The 18,694-nt window shown below is 37.0% G+C and overlaps 1 protein-coding gene across 1 annotated transcript in view; it reads left to right on the top strand.

The window, feature by feature from the left end:
* CLSTN2 (calsyntenin 2) overlaps positions 1–18,694 on the top strand; it is a 339,879-nt gene that overhangs the window by 302,441 nt on the left and 18,744 nt on the right. Inside the window, exon 10 of the mRNA XM_035335162.1 lies at positions 10,221–10,383. Within this exon, the coding sequence (XP_035191053.1) occupies positions 10,221–10,383 (163 nt within the window). The remainder of the gene's footprint in view (positions 1–10,220; positions 10,384–18,694) is intronic.

Genomic DNA, 18,694 nt, shown 5'->3' with positions numbered 1-18,694 from the left:
AGTAATAATTATATTTAATATTATAGTTAACAGTTGAGAGGTCTGTTAGTTATGTTTTGCTGCAATAATTTTCAATTTCAGTGTAACTCAGTTGTTAGTAATATTATTTTGAGAAAGTTCTTTGTATATCTTCAGATGCACATTGGGTCACTTTTATTTTGTATATCTTTGGATCATTTCTATTTTTTATTTTTATTTTAACGGTTTTGAAATTGATCTGTTCTGATACATGCTGTGAAAGTACCCTGAAGTCTTTATAACTAGAATAAGAGACTGATTACTGGTAGGATACTACAAAGGGGTCTAAGGAAATATTCTCATTGATTTTTTGAGCTGTTTAGGGTTTATTTATCTCAGTGATTGTTGACATTATAGCAATAATATTATCTTATTGAAAATACCAGAAATCCATAACTGTTCTGCAAGCTAGTTTTTAAATTTATTTGACTCTAGGTTGTAATAAGAAAAAAAAAAGTCTGTGTGTATGTATACCTTAGCATATTGATATATATTATACATACATACATATTTATAGCTAAAAGATAGGAAGTATGGAACTACTGAACAGTTTTTAACTTATCCTTTCCAACCACTCACCTCTCAGTCCTACATTAATGTAGAAGTCTTTAGGTATGGTACAGAGTATTCTAGTCTCTTCTGAGAGTAAGACAGGAGAAGGATCTATCCAAGTAAATAAACAGATCTATTTCAAAATGCAATGCCTACTCATGGGAAAGGGCCAGCAATGATATCATATAAGATTTTATCAACAGACTGTAAAAGGAGAAGCTGTGAGATGTCTTTTGTTTTCTTATTCTTCAGTAAATTAAGTCTTACCATTCAATTTTTAAATTCCATTTTAATTCCTCAGTTTTTGTACCCTGAAGGTTTGTTTCCAGATGACTCAAGTGTCATATGTAGCTGGAATAAGTTGGCTTCATTAAACAGTGCAGTAACAGTGGATATTTTGATTACTGAAGAGGGCACATAATACAGTGATGAAAGACAGTGATCTACTTAGCCTGGCAAAACACCAACAGCACAATGGAGACTCTGAGAATCTATCTAGCAAAGAGGTCAGTGTTGCAATTAACATCCCCTCTTTAGCACACTGGGCAGGTAGTTTAGACAAGACCAAGTAATAAATGTTGGGAAACTCGTATCTACATACTTGGCTCTTTTAAATTGAGGATGATACACAATTCAGATTAAAACTTAATCACAGTAATAAAATACTTGCCTCAGTTGCCAGAGGGTGACTGTAGTGTTTTTATTCATCCCCTTCTTTGAGATGAAAGATACTTGCTGTTTCAGTCAACCTCAAAATAAACTACACTTCAAAGTTCTGCTAGATTCAGCTTTTTATCTCAGGAAAATCAAAGATCAAAACATGTCTTACAGCTCTAAGTCTGGTACTAAATACAGACTCACCTTTTAAGTGCATGCTCTTACTTTTCCATTCATTTGAACGTACATGGAGGGAAAAGAGGCAAGAAAAAGGTCTTACTTTTATTTGTCACTACAGAGTAAGCAGGCATTTCCAATAAAATGCAACAAGGCATTTCCTATGTGAACATCAGTAACTATAAAGAGGAATACTTGACAAGCATGTTACCTAACTGTTTTTTCAAGAATTGGCTTTCACACAGAATCACAGAAGTTAGGGATTGGAAGGGACCTTGAAAGATCATCTAGTTCAATCCCCCTGCCAGAGCAGGAACACCTGGATCAGGACACACAGGAACATGTCCAGGTGGGTTTTGAATGTCTCCAAAGAAGGAAACTCTACAACCCCCTTGTGCAGCCTGTTCCAGTGCTCTGTCACCCTCACCATGAAAAGGTTTCATCTCAAATTGTTTCGGAGTTTAGTTTGGAGTTAGCAATTCCTGAGGTAGTTCTCAAGAAGAAAAAAATGTTAAAAGATGGTACCATATTTTCTAAATGATATAATGGGCATCCACACTTTACTGTTTGGCATGTCAAATCATACTATATAATAAATACCAGAACTCAAGGTATTCTAATAACATGATCTACTAATATTTTCTTAAGGATTGCAGACAAAACTTAGGGTTGTTTCCTACGCCATCTGTGAAAACTTGTTTTTTTTTTTAAGAGAAGGTATATGTCTAAATTTTATAAACATTAAGCAGAAGAAAAAGCATGTGCCAGACAGTGAGTCAACAGTTGAAAATATCAGTTTGGAAAGTGAGTGATTAGTTAGGTACTTATTTGCATATAGCATTTACTTGAACTAGGTACATCAGAAAGTCCATTAGTTTTATACTCATTACTTTGTACTGAATAGTTTATATTGAAATACTTGTTTCATATGCTATGCAAAATTTCATTTTGTAAAATCAACATTTAACCACATTATCTTTCAAATTAGTGAGATGATAAGGGCAACGAAGTGCTTCCCCTTCACCTTTAGTTCCTCTTTTTCAAAATATGCGATCATGGAATATGTTTTCCAGTTCGTTTAGCTTCCTAAATAAGGTGTCAATTAGTAGTGACATATGGAGAGAATTTTAGGGCCATTGTGGTCAGGGGTTTCAGATTGTCTCTCTATGGGCATGTAACTCTGGTGACTCATTAAGGTTAAGCTCAGATTGTTCTGCTGTCCACAGAGCCTTTAGAATTCCTGTGGCTCATGCTCACCTTAATATAACACCAGGAGGTTTCTCTTCCTTTTACACATGCAACCAAAGGTAGGGAATACAAGCTGAATTCCCGTTTCCTCACTGAAAGTCCTCTGATGAAGCAATAACTTGCTTAAGATTTGCATAAGGAGCAGAGTAGTCTATCTTTTGCTGCTTTATGTCACTGGTGTTCCTCTTACACTTAGTTGAGGTTCCAGAAAGAAGGGATTCATTTGTACAATGTTCAGTCTCCTTTATTCTAGGACTGGTTGCATGCATTACTTTACAATTTCAGAATTACATGGCACTAAATTACAAATATCAGGAGATCTGTTGTATTAAGGTCTCTGAGAGCTAGTTCTAAGCCATACATTTAAAACAAATGTAGAAGAAAGTTTATTTCACTTTCCAAGTTCACTTACATATTTGAAGCTTACATAAGATCAGCTTAAGGTTTAGTGAAATCCAACTTCTGATACAGATTGTAGCTATAGAAAAGCTTCCTCACAAAGGAGGACAAATTACTCCATGTAACAACCACTACTGCTAACAACTGGAAGAGAAGTGATGCTCTAGTCTCATAGGCATAAAAGCATTGGTTCAGAGCAAAGCAACCTGTTTTTGTTGTTGTTGTTGTTGTTGTTTTTCCTTCACTGCCTGCCACCAGCTGTCAGAATCTCAGAACTTGTTCAGTGATGCTACGTGATCAAAGTGGAGCAGCACTATACAAGCTACAAGCTAGGTTTCAAACTGCAAGTTTTATGTGGAGGATAAGTCTACAACAGTATTCTTATGGAAAACAAACAAACAAACAAACAAAATGGACCTTGTAGATTGTGATGCTGCTTTGCAATCTATCACCTGTTAATTTAACTTGTGGGAGTACATTGATTCCTTCTCCTTCTTTTCCCACATACAGTGTACTTTCCTTCTATCCTGCCTTAACTACTACCTACATACTGTACCTATTGCCAGCTCAGAGGCAGGGCATATTGATTTTGCAGACTGAAAAAGAGTAATGTGAAAGACCTGCCAAAGAATTAATGTAGAAAGGGAAACCCAAAGAGATGGTCTAATTAATTAATTAATTGTTTAAAAAATAATAATCCAGCCCATAAGATGAATATTGTAGAGTTTTATTTAAAATTTCCTGAAGAGGCTGTGGATTTATTAGGGACAGATTTGCAATCTGAAGAGCTCCACTTAGTGGTCAAGAATACACCGACCCGTTTCCTCAAATGCTTAAATCCTTTTCAGTTCAGCAGTTCTTAGGTTAAATAAAGCCAACACATGTGGCAAATATCTGGATAATAAAATGCAAAGGCAGAGAGAGAACAGTGCTAATGCAAAGAGCCTATTAATGGGATAGAATAAATAATACTACAAGACATAACAGTTTATATTACTGGATGAATTTGATTAATCTGTGTTTGCACTTTGCTTTTGTTCATTTTCAATAGCTCTTCCCCAAAATGAATGAACTGGCAGATTATGCTGTACAACAAAGCCAACTTGAAGTGCGTACCTGTTGGTTCTCACAAAAGTAAATTTTGACTATAAAGCCTGCATATTCACAGCAGAAATATATTATGTTCATTGTATTACAAAGCAGAAAAGCACGGTGTACCCCAGGTATCCAGTGAAGTAAGCACATCCTGAATACTAAATGTGTGCATACTCAACTACATACTTGCAATCTGCACCAGGACGTTTTTGGCAGTGTATCCTTTGGTGGTGGGCTGGAATATTAGAACAATCAAACAATAACAACAACAACAAACTCACAAAGAAATCATAAGGTTCTTATAGGCAATGAGAAAAGAGCTAAGTTGACTGCATAACTTATTTCCCTGTATTACTTAATCAGCTTTTGCAGGTAGCTCTGCTATGGAATTTAAGGCAAAGATCTATCAAAAGAGCAGCAGAACAATAGCAAAAGCAATGCCCCAAGATATATGTATTATATAACTGGCATGCCTTAATAGTAGAAATTTCTGGATGAGAACTCATAATAGCAAAACAATTAAGGGTCTAGATGAGTTTCTAAAGTAACAGTTAGAAGCACATTCAACAATGTCTTTAAAATTCCCATTCATCAGAGACAAAGCTATAAACCCCAGAGTGAGACAGGAGAAGGCTCACCTTTGGACTGCCTTCTTGCAAAACTCAGTAACCTTGTGCATAACTGCTTATAGCTCTTACAAAATTTTATTTTCATTGGCGTATGTTAATCTACAACAGTTTTCAGGGGGGGAGGGAGGGGAAAGGGAACAACATGCAAATGCATGTAACGTTTTAGCTTTTACTGGAATTCCACTGCAACGTTTCCAAATTAATAGCTTATTTTTCACTTTCAGGCTTTCTTTCTTACAATAGCACTACTCAGTAAGTCCTTGTGAAAGGTGCAATGAAACTGTCTTTTGAAATCTTTAAATCTGTTACCTTTGAGCTCCCTGTTTGTATTCAGTGCAGTGCTTTCTGCTCAGTACTGTAAAAATGTGATCTTGTTTCTATCTAAATACATTGGAACCTTTTAAATGTCTATTTTGTGTCACAAACCAAAAAGATGAAAGGGAAAATTTGTAAAATTTTAAAAAGCTCTCTCAGAAAGGATTATTTTGGAGATTGAAGGAAAAATGTGGTATTTCTTTTTAAACACAAAATAATAACCATATATCCCCATTCAGATATCATCTGTGTTTGGAACCACTGTAAGGGGTGCCCTGCTTTGAAGCAGATTCACAAAGCATGGGGCTGCTTTCAGAACAGGGCAGAGGGTTTGATCTGGGTGCTGTAACGGAGTGGATATTGCTAAAGCCTTTAAGCGTGAGATCAAAGGGAGGTTCCCTGCATTTGTTGTCTCTTCGAGTGAAGTGAGATAAAAATGCAGAGCCTCAGATGTCTCTGCATGTTTACAAATTTTCACAATGATGACCTCCAATGAAGCTATAGAGTCATGTTTGCAAATAAGGAAACAATTCCAGTGTTAAGGTTTTTGATATAAATGAATACAATAGCCTTCTGCACTATATTCTTGATCACAGAGTGGCCTAAATAAATGTTTTACTAACTGAAATCTACCAAACAGCAGAAAATGGTTTTATTGAAAGGACACGGAATTTATCTGTGATGAAGAACAGTCTGCTAGTGAAGTGTTCCCTGGTCTTAGAGACAGTTACAGTCCTGAAAGGCCAGTACCTCCTGGAGTGACACTCAGCAGATGTGCATCAATTCAGGCAGGATGATTTATATAAAGTTAGGTTGAAGAAACAATAATGCACATTCTTTCAATTTAAATCATCTTTGTTGATAAAAATAAATTGTAGAAGTGAATTAATGCATCCAAAATTTAATGGAAATCATCTATAGAATTTATTCATAAAAAGGAAAAGTGAGGAGGAGAATTTATCACCTTTGCAATTTCTGTGTAAATCTTTTATTCACTTTTGAGAAGTTAAGCTCTGTGCTGCACATTTAAAACATCTCCAGTTTTTGATGGAAATGAAAGCAGATCTCGAACTGGTCTCACCAGCCTAGCTATTTGCAATGACTACTACACTGTTCTTAACTAACCACCTTATTTTCAAGTTTTTAGCACAGAAATACTGTCAGTAGTCAGTCTCTTCTTCAGCCCAGCTGTACAGCTCAGAGTGCTCCTCTCAGGAGATGCACTCGTGCCGTTAGCATTTCCATTGGCATTCCACCCTTGGGCATGGGCACCATCACAACACTGCCATAGTTTGACCTAGTTTAGGATTTGCTTTTGCAGAATATACGAGATAGGTTCTTTTGGTGTGCAACTATTTAAATTTGAATTGGTTATTAAGACTGGAATTACACACAATTTGCATGAGAGGTGAAAGAGCCTGAGCCAGTTAGCTGACCAGTTTGTTAGCAACATATTTTAGCAAAAACAAAACAAAGAGGACTTAAGATAATGTTGTATAGTTTCAATTACCTCCATTTTGTGGGAGTAGCCAGTCTGAAATAAGTGCACTAATTCCTGTATTCTCTAGACTTCTCATCAAAGCTGGTATAAATATAAAACAACTTTCTGTTAAAAAAGGATTGAAAGGAGTGTAAACTTGGAAAAAGTCATATATATTTGATGGAATTAATGGAGTTAATAACTGCTTTATCAGCTCTAAAAGGATAGACCCCAAACATGCACTGAGTAGCACTGACAAGATGTGCAGAGCTGTTTGTGTGGCCAACTCAGTTGTCTGCTGAACTTAACTGGCAAAAATGTAAGGATCATTTAGGAAGCTAGTCAGAGGTTTGTGAATATGCATGGCTGTTTGCTGCTGAACTGAAGCACTGGGACACCTCTTGATGTATGGGTTGACTGTGTATCTAGCCAAACAGGTCAATGAGGACAGCCCAGGACTGTAAGCTGTAAAGGACATGTTCTCATGTGTGCATGTCTGGCCCTTACGTACAAAGCCATAAAAGTAGACGTTTTGCAGACCAAGGAAGCCTCTTTCTAATTGCTGTATGCTACTCAAACCCAAACACTGTGATTTCAATCCATTCCTAACCAATCCATTCCAATATAAACCAGAAAATTCTTCTTCAGAAGATAAGAGCTTTCATGTCCTGAGAAACTTACTTCATAGACTATATTGCATCTATTTTCCTCCATTTCATGAAAACATATTCCCATGTAATGACTTGTACTGGTCACTGAGACTTCAAACTGTGATTTGATTATTCAAATATTGAAAATTCACTGTGATTTGATTAATATATTTCAGCGGTAGACTGACATGATAAAGTGATTATACCAGCCGAGTGCTCCAGCAATCTTTGAAAGCTAAGCTTGCTCATCAGCAATTTTATCTCCTTAAGATAAAATTTAAGATATTTTATCTCCTTAAGATATTTTTATCTCCTTAAGATAAAATTTTATCTCCTTAAGATAGCTTTATAAATAAGATTTTTTAATAAAGTTCTTACTTTACATGATTAAAATTTCTTTATTTGCCAAACTAGTATATTTTATCATGTTATTTTCATGGTTTCACTGCAATCATTACATTCTGTTGCCAGTGTGGAATGCATGCAGGCAGGGGAAAAATTGGCTTCCTATGTTAACAAAGTGAAGAAGGTGTCTGAAATGACAGCATAATAAATTGCACTCTGCAATTATTTATTTCATTATTTTGTTGCCTGTGAAATAGCCAGGCATAAAATACTTCTCCTGAGTGGCTGGGATGTATTCCAGAGTTTTCAAATAATTCTACTGCTACCTTGTAGGATATTTGACTTTACACCAGGACTCTGTGCAGATTCTTAGAGATAGTTTGGTGGTATGTACTTGTGTCAGAGTACCTAAACTGTCTCGAGAGACAGCTTAATTCTTGATAGAATTAGGAACCTAATCAGTTTGGGTGCTTTTGAAATCTCAGTAAGCTGAGATCTCACCAAGCTGAGATTTTAAGTGCCTAAATTCCCCTAAAAGTGTTGTATCTATGTGTTGAAATTTAAGGAAAAACGTACAAGTGATACTTTGAGGACTTTAATGGACTGTCTAGAATTGCTGTATCTTATGATCCAGGATGTACCAGAAAAAAATAAGGTCAATTAGTAGTTTGTCAGCTGTGGAAATCTGCAGCTGGACACCTGCATTTTTCCTGGAAGCACTGGAGACCAGTTGCTGGACTCTTGACTTGTGGTGATCATGTAATCATGTGTTTCCAGACAGCATTTTCTTCAGAAAAATGTAACTGCTTTATTGGTCAGTCACTAGGGCAATCAAACTAGCTATACATTGCCATGCTTCCATGTATATGACACCCCAGAATGTTTGTTGATGCCACATGAGTGCTCTTGCTTTGGTTGAATGTGAGGTTTGCTCACTGTCATGTACTAGTTGGGACATTCCAACTGATGCAGTTAAGGGCTGCAAAAAGAAATGCTCTGAGGCAGTTGTCTGAAAAATTTGAGATATCAACCCCTGTAGTTTTTATCACACAAGTTCTCTCAAACTCAGGCACATCCTTCATTTTGTTTTATATAAAATGTCTGACACATGGGGCTATGACGCATCGCAGTCTAATGATCAGGTCAGGAAACTTAGCAAGCTGTTTTTCCTTGAAAGGGAGCACTGCATTATAGTATTCGTGATTGCTGTTTGTTCAATAAAGTTTTCAGTCTTCCAATTTATTTACTTTCAATTTTGGTTTCAGTTCATTTAACCTTCAGAAAACATTTGTGCTGTCTACTGCTTACAACAGTAAGCAGTAGTAGAAGACTCTAGCAGCCCCTTAACTGCATTTATCTCTTGCTGTGGAGCTGTGATGTCTGCAGTAATAAATGTATCTGTTTGAAACAGAAGTGATTAAGTTCTTGTTGAACTGTCTTCTGGAACAAAACATTAGCTTTTGATTTCAAAGGGCAGATATTGCAGCAGATAGCACTTAACCTGGCCAAGGACAGTGTTATGCTTAAACGTCATTTTTCTGCTTGCCTTTATGAAACAGCAAGGATATCTGCATTCAAGCACTTCAGTTTCTTAATACATCAAACTAAGTATCTCTGCAGAACTGAAAGTAGGATGACTGTAACTATTGCCTTATTTTTTTTAAAAAAAACATCCCCCATCCTACCAATTTGCTGTGATTTATTTCTTTGAACTTTTAAATCTGAAAGATAAAAGAAAGAAAGAAAAGAATTGGACAGGGAGTGGTATTTACACACTAGACTTCTGTCTTCAGAGACACTGATTCAGCTAACTGTACATTTTTGAACTAAAACAGAATTTGACAATCTCACAGTAATCTCTGGTTATCCAGCTCAGAAAATCATGTGAATTTGACACTGATACTCTCACTTTGAAAGTACAGTGTAATGGTGGCTGTTGCTTTTCAATATTGATGTAGATAAGTGAAACCATATAGGTCCTCATTTTGCAGAATACCTGGGGAAAAGCTTCACACTAAATAAAACAGGAAGCATGGAGAAGATCTGGGTTGTCTGCCCAAATCAAGAAGACAGACTACTTGAACTGAGCTTGTGTGTGTGTACAGAGAACAACAGAAATCCTTCTAGTACAGTGAAGGTCCTGATACATTGAACAGGACTTTCTAAATACTAATGCAATACTTAATAATGGCAATTGAATCAAGCCATTGATAATACAGTCTAATGTCTAAGTGCTATGTATTTTCTTAATTTGAAGCTAACAAGGATCCCCAGTAACTGCCAAAAGATCCCAAGTACCTGCAGTTTTATGTTCTCAAATGTCAATAAAACACTAGGAAACTAATCTTATGTATTAACAAATGTGAAAATATAGAACAAGTACTGAATTGTCTGATTTTTCTGTTTCATCCATACCTTGTTGCATGCGTGTGTATCAAAATGCCTCCATTTATTCAATATATTCTTCATGCATAATGCAAGTATCATCGTTGTTTTGCACTTTCATTAATTTTAACAATATATAAATTGCAATAACTTTTTTTTTTTCTAAGTGAAATTTGGAAACAATACAATTTTAAAAGAGTATGAGATATGACCATTAGTCACCAGACAGTAAGTGCTAAGTAATCTTTTCTCTTGCATTCTGTCTTTCAGATTTGTGATAAAGAATGGCATTACTATGTTGTCAATGTCGAGTTTCCCGTTGTTACCTTATATATGGATGGAACAACATACGAACCTTATCTTGTGACCAACGATTGGCCCATCCACCCTTCACACATAGCCATGCAGCTGACAATCGGTGCTTGTTGGCAAGGTAATGTGACAGCAGATAGTAGAATTTTGAATTAAGAACAATGAGCTTAATTTGTCTCCCTGCTTGTATTGTAAATTAGTTACTAAAAGGTTTGTGGTATAAAAACAGAAGTAAATCCAGAGTTAATAATTAATCAAGTCCAAAGATAAAATGGATAGGACATTAGCAGGCTTTGCATTTCCATCCTCTAAAGAAGTATTGAATCCAGTTTGTATATTTAATGTGAAAGATGATTTTCTTTTTCTTTCTTTTCACTATTTTTAATTACTTCCCTTGGTCTACAACTTTAAGCAAACTATCTAAATATTACGCTGAAGAACTTAATCTCCTTCTACAACTCCACCTATCTCCTCCTTTCAATTTCTGCATCAGATTTCTGTTGTTGCTTTATCTATGCATGGCCCAATCCTGCACTCTTCACATAGGATGTACATCACCAGTAATTCCACTAATTGAATCAGTTCACGCTGTTACAGACATAAAAGGGAGAGTAAAGTAAAGCCAGAATTCACATCCCCAAAGCCATACTTGTATGGGCCTTAACTTAAATATTAATTTTGCCTGTTTTCTGCGTTTGTAATACCTCTCTTGTTCTTTTGTCATCCTTATATGACTGGCATCTGTTTTCTTTTGTGGTCTCTGCTTTATACTTGAAGCAGTCCTCTTTTTCTGCTCATCTGCTCTTGTGAAGTTCTCTTCTTTACCCTTCCATGTTGATCTCTGTTTATGCTGTTTTGTTTTCACTTAAGACAACAGCAAAGTATGAAGTGAACCAAACTGTACAATTAGGAAGAAATGCTGTCGTATAGATTTCTTCCCCACTCTTTAATGTTGGTTCTTGTTCTCTCTTCTTGTTACATTGTTTGTTAGTTTGATCTCTGCTCACTTACAATATTTTGTTAGCAAAATTTGGATCTTATGACAGAGCTATTCAGTGTAAATAATATTAGAAGCAAGTCCAGCTGTTAGATTATGAACACTCTGGGGGTAAAGGTCCAGACTTTACTTCAATGACAACATGCAGAATAAAGCTACGCTAGTCCTAAAACCAAGATTTGATAAATATTGATCACCCAGGTAAGTATTATGATAGCTAGCTAATCAGCATGACACCAATCCTATACATTTGTACAAATATTCACTGATTCACTGATCTTGCCTAACTGGTATCTGCAGCCTTCCATCTCTGAAGGATGAACTTTAAGTCTGTTGGAATTTCCATTGATGTTGAATGTGTAACAGAATGCATTTAATTTTAGTCTAAGGTGCTAAGGCAGTCTTAGTCCATTTTTAGCTAGAAATACGGGATGAAACACCTACCAAACAGTTCACAAAACTATTGTTTTAGACAATAGTTAACTGGGACAAAGAGTTGACAGATACCAACACAATTTACATGAAGTTTCTTTTTGGCTGAAAAAGCTGAGAACAGGACTTTAAAGGTGATACAATAGAACTTTCCTAGGGTCTGTCAGGAACTGGCTAGAGTTTAATGCAACCCAGGAAGTCACTGACTTAACTAAAAGCAACCCTGGTGGCTTGATTCCAGCTTTAATGATACAGTAGGCAAGAGGAAAGTTGTACTAAAATCTTTTTGCATTTTGTTTTGACATTATCAATATGAATTTTCTTCTTAAAATTAGGTATTCTAAATGTTATTCTCACATAATCTTCCTTTTTCATAATTTAAAAGCCTTTGTCCTTTTTTTTTAGGGAGTTCATTTATAGGGGAAGATCTAGGCAGAGCTACCACACTAATTCAGGGTTCTGTTGCAATGTCTAGCAAAGATCTCCCTGTTTTTAATTTTATGTAGTTCATGTTTGATACCGTTATACTTTTGTAGGGGTAGTTAATTTGGGGGTGGGAGTTAAAGGATTATCTTTAGGCTAAAAGGTGTGGCTTCAGTCCATTTAATATATGGTGTGTGTGACCCAAGCTGGAGACTTCTGAGCTGCGTTTTCAATGACACTAGGTTGAGAAAAAAATACTACTACTACAGAGCTAAGCAAACTGGGCTCTTAGTGAACTGAGTGCGGAGGTGAGCGTTGTGAACTGCTGGTACAGCTGTTACCTGCGTTAGGCTTTTTTGTATCCTGATAGATTTTAACAGCTTCTGCTACAGATACCGAAGGCTGAGGATTTGAGTTAATTTTATCTTTTTTAAAAGGACTTGTTCAGATCAGTGGAGGAGGCAGACATGGTCAATCTGGATCACAGAAACCTCCTCAAGGCTCAACTTCTGCTCTTGTTTCAGGGCACCTCAGAAAGGCAAAGTAGGGCACTTCAGGAAGTGCACTCAAAGAGAGCTTTCAAAATAAACAGTTGGCACCTGTTGTTTCTTCACTTAACCATATTTAAATAACAATGAATTAAGAGAATCCTTAAACTGACAGACAAATAAACCACTGAAATGTCAAAACCTACCAAGGCCAACAAAAAAATTAGTATCCAGTTTTAACAGCTTAAAAAATCATACAGCCAAACTTGATGCATGTGAAATGCTGGCCTTTCTGAACAGATTCTATATGCATTAAATGCTGTGGTGTCTGGAGGAAGACAAATGTATTAGCAGTTTTAGAAATAGTACAACAGTTAGTATTATACATTGTTGTATGAAAAGTATAGCAAAATACATGTGATTTTTTTTCCTCTTTTTTCTTCCCTTTTTTTTTTAACAAAAAAATGTAATTAGTGTTGAGTGAGGGTTTGGGCAGGTGTTGTTGTTACGTTAAAATAGGAATTTAGTTCTGCTGCCCATACTATGTTACTGCATCAAGGTCTGTGGCTGATGAGTCCTTGCAGGCTGCTGAGACTAGGGTGTCATGTGTGGCCTGTTATGACTGGGACAGCTGTGACATTGTGGCACACATATTGGGTGTACATGTTAGAGACAGTGCTTTTGATTAATTAATTGTTAATCTGGCCATCAGAATTTACTTTCCATAACAGAGAAGCCCTGTCCATATAAAACTCTTCAATAAAAAATAATGCTTTGCCCATAGATCAGGTCTTCCAGCTCTAGATTCTTGAGAACTTTCCAAACAGTGAAGAGGTAACAGTTCCAGAGCAAGGAATTAGTTATTCTTACTATACAAGAATGAAATGAAGCATCAAGTGGGTAGGAGAGTTTTTCTCAGGTAACTTTGTAACTGACCATCAAATTGTTCTAATTCACTGTGTTAGCTTTTGCAATTCTGCTTCATTCTTCTAAACAATGCAAACAAACAAATTAAGGTTAGCTTTTCTTCAAACTGCACTTTCCATGATCTTACTCTAGTAACTTCTCTGAGTTCATTATTTTTGATTCAGTTTATCTGAGAACACAGTAAATGAATCCTTTTAGAGAGTAAGAAAATTCTTCCATTAAACCAAGGTTTATGTGGCCTCACTCTGATCCTTTTGTTGCTAATCATTCAGTGGCAAAGGCAGTCAGAAAAAGGCAGCAAATTACATGATTTGGTAGTCTAATCATTTTTTGTACCACAGACTGCAAACAGATTTCTTCTAGGGTTCTTTGAAAAGATAAGGTCTTAAGTTCATACCTCCTTTTCCCTCCCACAGTGGCTTATGTAGCATTCCCAAAATCCTGTCAGGAAAGCTATGACACAAGTTAATGACTTGTCAGAAGGTTATCCTGTAGCTTACCGTGACTGTAAGTCATGTAAGTCATTATTTCTAATAATGCCACCCATTCTGGAGTGCTGGAGGGCTTCACACTGCAATTAATTTATGCCAGCCACAATGTGCAGGGGAAGATCTTTAGAAGAAGCCTGTTAACAGGCAAACTCTGTTACTGTGAATTTAGCAGAAGGCTATTGTAACCTCTGGTTTCTAAGCAATTTCTGTTTTGGTTTTTGTTTGTTTTTGTTTTGTATTCTCCTGTCATTTTCCTCTCTCCTTAATCTACACTGGAAACCAAATTTTTATAAAGTACTCCTGTGGAATAACCTTATCTTCTAGACACTCTGTTGACATATCAATCACAAAGTTGCAGTCAGAGAACCTACTTACTATTGAAGACGAGAGGTATGGTAAGAATTAGAAGTTGGAAAAGAATCAGAACACTGAGGGGCACACTGTGGGCAGTGCAGCAGCAGCCTGTGTCACTCAGTGCTGCACTTCCCCCAGAAATTAAGATGTTCTATAGATAAAGATTACTCCCTACTGCATAGCATAACCCCAGTGGATGCTGCCTTGCAGGTTGGCATAGGCTGCACCAAGCCAGGGCATCAGTGGAGTGAGACAAGCAGACTAATGCAAGACCATCTCAGTAGAATTCAACATAATGTGGCTGAACGTCTGTATACTGCTGCTTGTTAGTACAGCAGTATTCTTTCTTTCTATTGCTCTTGTTCTTATCAAAACTTCACTGGGATTTTGGCTATAGCAGAACTACAAACATATGTGAAAGGTTATTTCAGGAGGGTGTTTTCTTAGCTGAATTTCCATTTACCTGTCAATAATTCAGCACAGATATGTGTCCCTTACTTAACTGTATTTCTGCACTGGGCAATATGCAGCAGCACAGGGATGCTATTGGAGGAACAGCAGTATAGTTTTTTTCATGCAGCATTAACATATCTGGGACTGTGGTTTACTCTAAAGTAAATAAAATTGTAACATTTCTCCATGATTGTCAACATTTCCCCAGTTCCTTTAGGAATAGCAAATATATATTGGCATAATTGTGAGAGATTATAGAGTGCTTTCCTTATCTTCAGAGAAATTATCTTAAATAGCACAAGTTAAACAAAGCTTTTGATCTATAGACATGTTGTGTAGAGATAAATTAGCATATGCATACTTAAGAGCAGGGAGCCTTTAGCATTCTCTGTACTTGCCCTATTTCACCGCTTTAAAGCCTAAAGCTGTCTGTTTAAGGTCATCAGGTTATGATGTCTGCCAAGAGCAGAGGCAGACTGAAATAGGGCCAAGTTTGATGAATAATCTTCTGGGTAATTTCTAGCTGAATTTTATTAAAAACAACAACAACAACAACAACAAAGCAAACAAACAAACAAAAAAAAACGTGTGTGTGTATTTGTGCTAAGAAGCTCTGGGAGTATAAAAACCTGAGTCTGTAATTATGTCTTGCCTGAAATCTATGTTAGGTTTCTCCTGTTTAACAGCAAATCTGCTTGACAGGGAGTTAAATCCAGCTCCCTAAACTGCTGTAATAAGGAGATGGGATAAATTCTGGGACTTGGACCTGAGGCATTCAGCGCCAGAATGTCTTGCAGCAGCTCCCTGATTCACTTCAGTCTTTCTGTTGGGACCCTGAATAATCAATCATTCCTTAATTATCTGGCTCAGTATAGCCAGAGTCTATAACATCTTAGAAGAATCACATTGCAGTTGGAAATTCTCTTGATTCATCGTTTCCAGTGAAAACCTCATGTGCTTAGACTGCCCTGATAATTACTTGCTCATTATTAAGATAGGGCAGAAAGGCCTAAAAGATCTGTGAGCTCAATAAAGTGACTCATTTTTGATTGAAAGGCATGACTGTGTATTGGAGATTGGTATGCGAATGAAAACAGCCCTTTTCATCTCCAGTGTCAAAACACTGCAACTGTGAAATTCAATGGTAATCAAATTTGGTCCCACTTTTTATCAACCCAAAATTAAAATAATAAAAAAAAAGGTTCATGAAAATAACCTGTACTTCATTAATGAATATACCTTAACACTGAAGCCTGAACTCTGGGAGTTCTTCAATTTCTCCTGAACTCTCCAGTGTCATATATAATAGAACATCCTCGTGGCTGGGATAAGAAAGTGTTTGCTAGATGACAGGAACCCCCAGAATTGTGACTTACTGAGAGATTTTTAGGACAAGGTGAAGTGTATGTTGGAAGCATTTGTGTTTCTCCATGTGTAAGGGCGTAATCCCAACTGATCAGCACACAAATAGGACAGGCATCTACAACATATTAATCTGAAATTAAGTGGGTTATTTCTACATTTGGTCTATTTATGTTTGAAATTTCAAGCACCAATTGTACCTGTGCTTGTGACTTTTAAGGAATATGCAAAATACAGTAACACTGGGAAGTTTTGCTTTCATTGGCAGTTTGATCACTCCCCACTGAGGGCTACCGTGTAGGTGGAACGTGCAGCCTTTTCTGCTGCATGTCCTCCTCTGACTTGTATGTCCTGTTCCAGCCTGTTCTAAGCCCAGTGCCTGGTTTATGCCTAAGCAGTCTCTTTCTTGGAACCATAACCCAATTGGCTTCTATAATGGTTTTGTCTAATGGGGAGACCACAAGACCCTTCTCTACTTCTCTACCCTTCTACTGTGTGTTCTGGTGTCATTGTGTGCTCGCCCTGGTCACCGCCACAAACATTCACACTTAGCAGAAAAGGAAAGTAACTCGGACTCTGTCAGGGTGACTCTGAGCAAAGTTCTGGTGGGATGGATCCCTCTGCCCCTAGTGCCAGACCTGCCCTGCTTGCCCTGCATTAATGTAATTAAAGGCAGAAGAGATCTCATCCAGCGCAGAACAAGAAGAATCCCAGTCCAGAAGATAGCTAGTATTTTAGCAACTGAGAAATGTGATGCAAACCACTTTGACAGTGACTAAGCAGTGAGCAGCATTAGAGTGAATAATTATATACATTGACAGTTCCTCTGGATGCCTCCCACAGTCTGTTGACACCATCTTCCCATTATGAGGACTGAATTAATGCCAAGAAGCCAACATTCATCCATCTGTATCTGCCAAACTTTGGGAGTGCTGGGTCAGGTGAAAAAGTAAATGTTTCATCATCCAGATTTGAATAACACTGTGGCCTGTGTTTCCTCACAACTGTAATGGTGATTGAAGGAAACAGCAGTTGAGATTTGTAGTTCAGGGTCTATAATGAGAATAAGTAATGTTGCTCTGAAAGGTTATTTCAGCCTTTCATGCGTTGCAGACATCAACCTAACCCCCAGCTGACTGTAAGGAAGGTTACATTTTCCTTTATCTTTTGCATTATTCACTTAAGTCTTAACTACTTAAGTATCCCCCCAAGAATTAATACAGCATATTAGTCCATAATGATCAATAAACATAGAGCTGAGTGAAACACAACATGTAATGGAGTTGAGGAGTAATGTTTTTTATCCTCTTACGATGAAGGTCTTGATAATACCTGTAACATCTTCGTAGAGTTTGTTTGATTGAGCTGTATGGGACTGATAAGAAATGACAAAAAGAATCTGAGAGCATAAAATCCCATGAAACTTGCTGAGGCAATCTAGGTTAACAGGATGGGCTGACCTCTGGGTAGAAACTTGTAGATGCTGTGTTGGAAAACACTTCAATTTTCACTGCACCAGGACATTAGGAAAGAGAAACAAATTTAGGACACTTGGATTACCTCAGGATCACCGTTGCCAGAGCACCACTTTGTTCTCTGAGTTGTTGCTCCAGAGGCTTGTGTAACATATTTAGGCTGTCTTTATTATCTCAAAAATACTGTTGCTTAGGCTCAGTTGGTACCACAACCAACAGTTGGGTTCAGATTGTCTCAAAGCATTAAGAGCAGCACGGAGTAGCTTATGCCGTTTTGCCAGTTGTTTTCTAGCACGTGAGTCTTTCAGTTATGAGTCAAATTGAGACAATGGAACTGAGCCTTCCTCCTGCCCAGTGAGGGCAGTGCATCTGTGCTGCCTATCGGCTGCCTGTAGAGCCACACAGGCATAAAGTGTATCATGCTCAGGGCCAAGGAATTATATTTGAAAATATCAGTATTTAGAAGGATTTGGATAATATTCTGTAAAACATGTTGCTACTTTTAGGACTAGCTGTAATTACACTGTCCTTTAACATGCTACAGAATTACCATTCTCATACTGGATTAAATATCCTTGCACACTTGTAATTTTGGGAACTAAGAATTTTAGAGTGGCTAGGACTTGGAGATTTGTCATCCTGAGCTAAATTTGAACATACCGAGAAGCTGAGGCCACATATGTGAAGAATATTAGGCTGCTGAAGCAGAATGAAAAATGGCATGCAAACATGGTAATGTAGGAGAATCAAGCATGAATAAAACACTGATATAGACAGAAGTAAAACAGTCAGTTGCTGAGAATTTTCAATTTATTCTAACAATCTTTTCTTCCTCAATCCTTTTTGAGACTAAAAAACTAATGTCCCCAATATCCTTTTTATCAAAGCTGGAGTACAGGATTGAAGCAGATTGGCTTTAGGCCATCTCTTCAGTTTTACTGACAGTTTTGTTTTTTGCTTCCCACTTTTATGGCATCACATTTTGTCCATTTACAATCCAATAATTACTGGCTATTGAAATACATCAAGA

Source organism: Oxyura jamaicensis, chromosome 9 (genome assembly GCF_011077185.1).
Source record: "Oxyura jamaicensis isolate SHBP4307 breed ruddy duck chromosome 9, BPBGC_Ojam_1.0, whole genome shotgun sequence".
Lineage (NCBI taxonomy): Eukaryota > Metazoa > Chordata > Aves > Anseriformes > Anatidae > Oxyura > Oxyura jamaicensis.
The sequence above is the reverse complement of the archived record's forward strand: the minus strand, read 5'-3'. Positions and strand labels throughout refer to the sequence as shown.